At 51.2% G+C, this 8,621-nt stretch overlaps 1 protein-coding gene across 2 annotated transcripts in view; it reads left to right on the forward strand.

The window, feature by feature from the left end:
• Positions 1-5,183, forward strand: part of WBP1L (WW domain binding protein 1 like) — a 74,790-nt gene extending 69,607 nt beyond the window's left edge. For both annotated transcript variants that reach the window (XM_066240296.1, XM_066240297.1), the window contains exon 4: positions 1,645-5,183. In XM_066240296.1, the coding sequence (XP_066096393.1) occupies positions 1,645-2,393 (749 nt within the window). In that variant the 3' untranslated portion in view covers positions 2,394-5,183. The remainder of the gene's footprint in view (positions 1-1,644) is intronic.
• The last annotated feature ends 3,438 nt before the right edge of the window (positions 5,184-8,621 follow it).

Consider the following 8,621-nt stretch of genomic DNA (forward strand, 5'->3'; position numbering starts at 1 on the left):
TAGGCAGGGGGTTGGATTGTGTATGATGTGAGTGAATTAAGATTTAGAGTTCAGCCTTGGCCAGTTGGCTCAGTGGTAGAGCGTTGGCCTGGCGTGCAGGAGTCCCGGGTTCGATTCCCAGCCAGGGCACACAGAAGCGCCCATCTGCTTCTCCACCCCTCACCCCCTCCTTCCTCTCTGTCTCTCTCTTCCCCTCCTGCAGCCAAGGCTCCATTGGAGCAAAGATGGCCCGGGTGCTGAGGATGGCTCTGTGGCCTCTGCCCCAGGCTCTGGAGTGGCTCTGGTTGTGGCAGAGCAACGCCCCAAGATGGGTGGAGCATCGCCCCCTGGTGGGCATGCCGGGTGGATCCTGGTCAGGCACATGCGGGAGTCTGTCTGACTGCCTCCCTGTTTCCAACTTCGGAAAAATACAAAAAAAAAAATTAGAGTTCAGTGGTCACAAATCCTCCCATTTTGTTTACTGCCTGTTATATGCTGAGCAGAGGCTGCCATGAAAGGGGAGGTGTTGGTGACATTTGGACTTGCTGAGTGACTCAATGAAGGGCACTCCCCTGACTTCCCTGGGCCTCCATACCTATGACTTCTCAAAGAGTCGGTGGAGGCCTAGCTGTGCAGCTTGTCCAAAGCCATTCTGCAGTGTGTTCTATAGAAAAAAGTGATCACAATGTGGGATTTCACCTGTAGAAGGATTAAGTATTTAGCACAGTACCTGGCATATAGTAATTGCTCAATAACTGCTAACAATTGTTCTTATATTATAGTTAAATTATCAGTGCCTGAAGGCATTCAACACAAATGATAACTCTCCTGGCATGTTCTTAATACACCTTGGATGACAGGCCCTTTATCCTATGCTTTGCTGGTAAACCACCTGCTCTTTTTTATTTTTTTTTATTTTTTTTATTTTTAGAGAAGAGAGAGAGAGGGAGAGAGACAGAGAGGGAAAGAGAAGAGAGAGAGACAGAGAGAGAGAAGGGGGGAGGAGCTGGATGCATCAACTCCCATATGTGCCTTGACCAGGCAAGCCCAGGGTTTCGAACCGGCGACCTCAGCATTTCCAGGTCGACGCTTTATTCACTGCGCCACCACAGGTCAGGCCTAAACCACCTGCTCTTGATCTGAGTCAGGATGAGGTTTGCCTTGTCTTTCCAGACCACCTCCAGCCACGCTAGAGTGAAAGACAACATAGAGTTCTAATCTTCCAGGAAAAGGCTTTCTGCTTGGCAAATATCAGTAAGGGCGGGGGAAGAAAGAAGTGATCAGAGAATCTTAAATTCTGGTCCCTGACCCTGAGGCCCATGGGACGTGGATGGAGGACAGTGACTGAGACGTGAGACGTGTGTGCATTTGGAAATGGGTCCATTCCAGGAAGAAATGACCTTCTGGCCACCCACCACATTGGCATGACCCTCTGCTTCACTCCAGACCAGACAGACAGAAGTCTGCCTGTGAGGCAGCTTTAGGGGATCTCGGGTGTCAAGAAGCTAGATTGGGTTTCTCCCACAGCCCTCTGCCCTGCCCAAGACCAAGAGCTGTAGCTCTCACTCGGTGGTTATGCTGGGGGTGGGAAGAGACTTATATTTAGTGTCTCTGTCCTAACAATTGCCAGTGCAGTAATTTCTCCTCCCTACCTCCCCATTTCAGGGTTTTTGCCAAACTACTTACTACCTCCTTATGAGGAAGTGGTGAACCGACCTCCAACTCCTCCCCCACCATACAGTGCCTTCCAGCTACAGCAGCAGCAGCTGTCTGCACAGTGTGTTCCTGCAGGCGGCAGCCCCCCAGGCGCCGATCCCACCAGGGGCTCCCAGGGGGCGCAGAGCAGCCCCTTGTCTGGGCCCAGCAGAAGCAGCACAAGACCGCCAAGCATCATTGCTGACCCTGAACCCTCCAGCTCCGAAGTGCCAGCCAACCTGGCAGCCACCAAAGCCACTGGAATGGAGCCCAGCAGCTCGGTGGCTGGCCTGGGGGAGCTGGCCCCTGGGGGTTTCCTGGACAAGGATTCCGAGTGTAAGGAGGAGCTGCTGAAAGATTACAGCTGCCACCAGGGCAGCGCCCTCCCTGACAGCAAGGAAAAGACGCCTGGCAGACATCGCCGCTTCACGGGTGACTCGGGCATTGAGGTGTGTGTGTGCAACCGGGGCCACCATGACGACGACCTCAAAGAGTTCAACACACTCATCGATGATGCTCTGGATGGACCCTTGGACTTCTGCGACAGCTGCCACGTGCGGCCCCCCGGTGATGAGGAGGAAGGCCTCTGCCAGCCCTCCGAGGAGCAGGTCCGAGATCCCGGGCACCCCCACCTGCCACGGCCACCCGCGTGCCTGCTGCTGAACACCATCAATGAGCAGGACTCCCCAAACTCCCAGAGCAGCAGCTCCCCCAGCTAGAGCAGGCCCTGCCTGCACCTGAGGACTTGGCACAGCAACCAGTGTGGGGAGAACCACGGAACAAGCATTAAGTGACTTTCGGAGAAAGTGGTACAGCCACTTGAGTCTTTTTTTCTTTCTTTCTTTTTCCCCCTTTGTTCCTGCATTTTCCTACGTCTCCAGGTACCGTTTGGGGTGTGGGCGCCTCTCCCCACAGGAGCACAGTGTTGTGGAGGGCCGAGAAGGTCGTTCTGTGACTCATTCCTCATTCCCTGCCCCACTCTCCTTCTCCTTTTCAAGTCACATCTCACCACCTGCCTGGGGCAGAGATGTGTGTTTAGGAAGTCCCCAAGGAAGGGGACTGAAACTGTGCCCTGAGGTGACTCTTGGTGATGGTGTGCATTTTTGCTCTGGTGTTAGTGTAAGAGATCCTTGCTCTGTCGTCCGGGAGAGGCAGTGGGTCTCAGCCGTGGGTGAAGGAAGCCCACGGAGACCCAGGTGATGTCCCCCCTCGCTGCCAGTGTCTGCAGAACTGGACGTGGGCTAATCCTGTGTGGGGGGGTGAGAGCTGACAGGCAGCTGTGTGGGAGGTGGGTAAGGGCTTGCTGCGTTCCCAAACTCCAGGTGATGAGGTCGGAGCATCACAGCACCCTTGAGGGGCCCTGCCGCACACTCGGGCTGGCTGCAGATGGGTTCAGGTGTGGACGAGTGTACTGCCTTCTCTAGGTTTTCTTAAAAAAAAAAAAAAAAAGTAAAAAGAACAAAAGCGAGTTGAAAACAACAACTTCACCAGTGGGCAGGAAGAATTCTGTTAGGAAAAGGGGAGCCTGCAGTGCTTCCCCAGGTGGGCTGGCAGAGAGCCGGCGCGGACAGCCAGAGGAGATGGTTTGCGTGTGGGTCGGGTGGAGGCAGCTCTGGGACTTCCGGGGCGCGGAGGCTCCCGCCGCGGCTGCCCTGTGTTCTGTGACCAGGCCCGCCCCCCACCCAAGCACGGGCAGCGGGCCTTCATGTCTCGCTGTTAAATGAACAAATAAGGCTGTGGGTCCTAAGGAAGGGCAGCCCCATAGCCTGGCTCTCACAGTATTTTCTCTTGATTCTGAATAAGTTTTTTTCGTTTTTTTGTTTGTTTGTTTTTAACTGACCACTTGGAAAACGATACCTTGGTTATCTGTGGTTTTCATGCCTTTTCCCTCCTCCCTACTCCTTGTGAGTGGGGTAACAAGTCATTGTTGTCTCCTATGTAAAGAGTCTGGTGGCCCAGGGAGGGGGGTGAAGGGTTACTGGATCCTTATTACCGTAGTTTGGCTTCAGATAACCAGTTGAGCTTTGGTAGGAGTAATCTGAAGGGAGAAAGCAAACAGCCGAAACGAACATTCCCTGCCCAGCCCTGTTCATATGAAGAGTTTGGTCCTTCCCCCTCTTGAACAATGACATTTAGACTAGGCATTGACGTTGTGAAGAGAGGAAACAAATATATATGTATACAAAAATAGACAAATCCAAGGCTGTGAGGTGAACAAATGTCTGCGTTTGGAGCCCACAAAACCAAAATCCATGTTGAACAAAGTGAAGTCCGTATACAATGTTTTGGATAACCTGTGTGTGTCTGTTCGTTGTGTATGAGCCCCCAGCCCTGTTTTCCTGTGAATATACTTTGAATGGCAGCCATCTGCTCACATTAACCACACGTTTGGAGCAAACATGGCCCTCTCAAGGTAATTTATTTTATGCATTTACTGTTTACTGAACAAATGTCTGACTGTGTACTCGGGTGTATTCAGCAGCATTGTCGACGGCAGTCCCCAGTGTTTGCCAGAGACACTGTCCTCGAAGTAGAGGTTGTACTCTACCCATCACTGCAATTTGCACATTGCTCCGTGGACACTCGGAGGCCTGTGTTCTGTTCCCTGTAAGTGGAAACGTGCTCTGAACCTGCCTGCCTCCCTCCGCTGCTCCTCGCCCTCGGTATCAGCCCCCTCGGGGGTTTTCACAACCACTCGAGACATAAGGTGAAGGTGGAACTTTAGACAGAAGCTTAATTGGATCTTCAGGGACAAGCTTGGACTAGCTGTGGCCCAGATGTCAGCCCTGCCCAGAATTGCTAGGAGGGTTTGGCAGACACAGGGCTCACCTCCCTCTGCTGCGGTCCAGTGCATGCAAGCCAGCCGGCGTGTGGCGTGAGTGGGCAGGAGCATCAGCAGCCCTCGGTGGCCTTTCCTTCCACCATTAAAAATAAAAAATCCCAAACAACTCACTGAAGTGTCTCCAGGGAGAACCAGTTTTACCAAAATGAATCCTCCTTCAGTTAACTGATCAAATGGATGAGCTCTGGCCCTTCGTTTCCTTCCCCCGTTAGAGTGGGGAACTGAGTATTCAGGTTTATTGCAGCACCCTACCCTTAAGGCTGAAGAAAATAATGGAACTGGCGGAGCTGGGCTTGATTACAGCAGTCACAGGCTGTCCCCACTCCAGGAGGCTTCCCTGTGTGCAGAGAGAGGTGGAAATGGGGAGTTGAGGGTCTAGTTAAGAGGCCAGGGAGATTTGATTGTTTGGTTTTCCAGATGAATGAGAGGGAGTGGATTGGTCGAGGGTTTGGTGCTACAGTCAGATTTGCAAATGCTAACACATTCCTATGTGAGGCACATCACCATTTGTCAGTTATTGTGAATATGTGTATTTTAAGCAATAAGATTCAGCTGGTCAGACCTTTCTGGGCAGTCTCGGTGACGCATTTCCTGTGCTGTGATTGTTCTGAAAACAGTGTGGCTCTAACCACTGTGAGAAGCCCAAATAAAATCAATCCCAAAAGCTCGGCTGTGCCTTTTTCTTAAAGCATTTTTTTTTTTCATTTTTCTGAAGCTGGAAACGGGGAGAGACAGTCAGACAGACTCCCGCATGCGCCCGACCGGGATCCACCCAGCATGCCCACCATGGGGCGATGCTCTGCCCACCAGGGGGCGATGCTCTGCCCCTCCGGGGCGTCGCCATGTTGCAACCAGAGCCACTCTAGCGCCTGAGGCAGAGGCCACAGAGCCATCCCCAGCGCCCGGGCCATGTTTGCTCCAATGGAGCCTTGGCTGCGGGAGGGGAAGAGAGAGACAGAGAGGAAGGAGAGGGGGAGGGGTGGAGAAGCAGATGGGCGCTTCTCCTGTGTGCCCTGGCCGGGAATCGAACCCGGGTCCTCCGCACGCCAGGTTCTTAAAGCATTTTGTACCTTTTTCCTCTACCTCAGACTTCAGGGAGTCACACCCCCAGATTTCCTAACTGCATGTGCTTTTCCCTTCCCCACACGGGCTGAGAGGAGTCACACAGCGGATAAGGACAGGCTCTCAGACCAGGAGCAAGCCCGTACTGCTGCTGCTGTGGCCAGGCTTTCTGCTGAGGGTATGCGTCTACTGTTTCAATACTCTGAAGTCCCACAAACAGGTTAAAATCAGATGTAAAAAAGCAGAAACAAGTTTTGTCAGATACTTCAGAGCTAAAACCTGACATTCAAAAGGAAGCAAGCACTCTGAAATCTCTCTTAATATGATAAAAACATGGATGGGTGCATGGCTTTGGAATATATATATTTTTAAGAGCAAGAGAAATGAGAAGCATCAACTCAGTTGCATCACTTTAGTTCTTCATTGATTGCTTCTCAGTCAAGGGGTCAAGTGGAGCCAATGACCCCTTGCTCATGCCAGTGACCTCAGGCTCAAGCCAGTGACCTTTGGGCTCAAGCTGGTGACCCTGCACTCTCAAGCTAGTGAGCCTGCACTCAAGCTGGACAAGCCTGTGCTGAAGCCAGTGACCTTGGGTTTTCGAACCTGGAACCTCAGCATCCCACATCAATGCTCTATCCACTGTGCCACCAGCAGTCAGGCATTGGCCTTGGAATTTAATATGCAAGATAGGTATTGGCGAGTCCCCCATGGTGTGCAGCCCTGTGCTGGATGCTAAGGAGAATGCAAAAGAAATATTGAAGACAAGGCTCCGTGCCTTCTAGAAGTCAATTAGAGTTAGGAAGACAAAAACATACCCATGTGACATAGCTAATAGGATGAGGTAGAGTCGTAATGAGCAGTACAAATTCAGAGACTGGAGAGCCACAGGAGGTAGTTTGAGGTCTTGAATACCAGACAGGGAACTCAGAACTGATTGAGGGGGGGGCACTGGTATGCCAACATCTGCCATCATGGGGCAATGATTGTTTCCTAAGACTCACTGTCATTTTACTCTCGATTTAAGACTGTTCTGTTAGAACATGGAGTCAGGTTTCAGTCCCTGCTCAAAGGGAAGAAATAGCCAAACCTAGGGAGTCTGGGGCAGCCTGCAGGTGGGCAAAACAAGAGGACAACGTGAGACCCTCCCGGAAGGGCTCCCTGCCTCCCCGGGTGGAGTGTCACACGAGGGGTGCCGGCAGAGGCCAGAGCACGTTCTCCCATAGCTTGAGTTTACTCTGCCGTCAGCACTTGTTTCTAAGAGTCCAGTGTAAGCCAGACATGTCCCTTCTGCCATCTTTGACCCTGGGCCAGAGGACACTGCCCTGGCCCTTCAGTGACTCTAAGGGGAATGGTTGCTTCCTTGGTCTGTCTAAGCTGTTGGGCTCCTCCAAGTAACCCCAAGGGAGTCCAAAAGCATCTGGAGTCAGTTTTGTTTTAAAAGCACAGGGAAGAACTGCAGGAATACATCATCCCTGCCTTTTAAAATCAAATATACCTGAGTGGCAGAAAAACGTACATTTACAGATTGCATGTAGAGACTGTGCGTGTGCCCTTGATGCTTCTGGTCGCTGAGTTCATCTCCCAGGTGATTTTCAGTGGAGACAGTGCCAGTGCTTCTGAAGCACAAACCAGAGTATCTTTGACGAACAAGAATTTCAAGAAAGTCCCCATTCTCCAGTTTCCTCTGTTTTAGGGGAAGGGAAAAATAAGTTTCACTTCGGAGAAGGAGCAGGAAGGAGCTGACTGTTGGGCTAAACTGCTGGCAACTTGCTTGTGGCTGGACCTACCTGCAAAGGCAGTGGGTCCTGGGAGGTGTTGGGAAATACGGGTTTCTACCCTGCTGAGGAGTGACTGGCCTTAAGAGCTGAGCATTTACCGGGCACCTGCTATGGGCTAGGCATTGTTAATGTAAATATGCCTTAAGCCTTCCTCCTCTTTAGAAGAGCAATGGTCTAGAGAGCAAGAAAGGTGCATAAACAGTACCATTATGCTTTTGGTGCAGAGGACACTGGAAGAGAATGTGCCCACCTGGAGTTCAGGGCAGCCTTCTTGGAACAGAGACTCCTGCACTAAGCCTGTCCAAGTGAAGAAAGGTGTGAAGGGAATTCTAGGCCAATGTTCAGTCTGTAGATTATTGAGTACCCACTGTGTGCCAGGTACTGAAAAGCACAAAAAGCATGACAGGTCTCAAACAGGAGGGTGTGTGTGGCTGTCATGTCGAAAGCTGTGAGCAATTTAATCGTTCTAGATAATTGCATTCTGGGAAGTGACAGGAGATAAAGCTGAAGGGGTAAGCTGGTAATAAAAATAACGTCTTTATTGTTTCATTTGTTGACTATTTACACAATGCCGGGACTTGTGTCAGCATCTTACCTACATTTAAATTTTTATTTTCCATTGATTTGAGAGAGAAAGAGAGAAAGGGGAGAGAGGGGGAGGGAGGGAGAGAGAAACATCAATTTGTTGTTCCACTTAGTTGTGCATTCATTGATTGCTTCTCTTATGTGCCCTGACCAGAGATAGAGCCCACGACCTTGGCGTGCCAGGACAATGCTCTATCCACTGAATCACCTGTCCAGGGCCTTTACCCACAATTTTAAGTTTTAGCCTCAAAACAGCCCTTTGACATGTGAACTGTCTTTATTCCTGCTTGATTGATGAGATTGAGGCATTCAGAGGTGTTAATTAACTTGTCCAAGATCACACAGCTGATAAAGGTAGAGCCAGAGTTTGAACCCAAATCAGTTGACTCCAAAGCCCAGGCAGTCCACCAGTTGGTGGGACAGTTGTAATGTCACTTGAAGAAATTTCAAGTATGAGAAAGAACCAGAGAAAGGTATACTGAATAGGAGAGGAGCCTGGTGAAAGGTGAGCCAGACATCCTTTCCTCAGAAGCTACGTCATCCCCTGGCCCCTCCCCCTTGCACTGCGGTAGCCCTCAAAGGCCCCACTCAAAACCAGGCTTCTCCCAACTGGCCCCTCTGTGCTGGAATGGCCTCCTGCTCGGGACAGGTGGTGCCCGCTGCAGATCAGCTCAGCTTCC

Source organism: Saccopteryx bilineata, chromosome 7 (genome assembly GCF_036850765.1).
Source record: "Saccopteryx bilineata isolate mSacBil1 chromosome 7, mSacBil1_pri_phased_curated, whole genome shotgun sequence".
NCBI classification, from domain to species: domain Eukaryota; kingdom Metazoa; phylum Chordata; class Mammalia; order Chiroptera; family Emballonuridae; genus Saccopteryx; species Saccopteryx bilineata.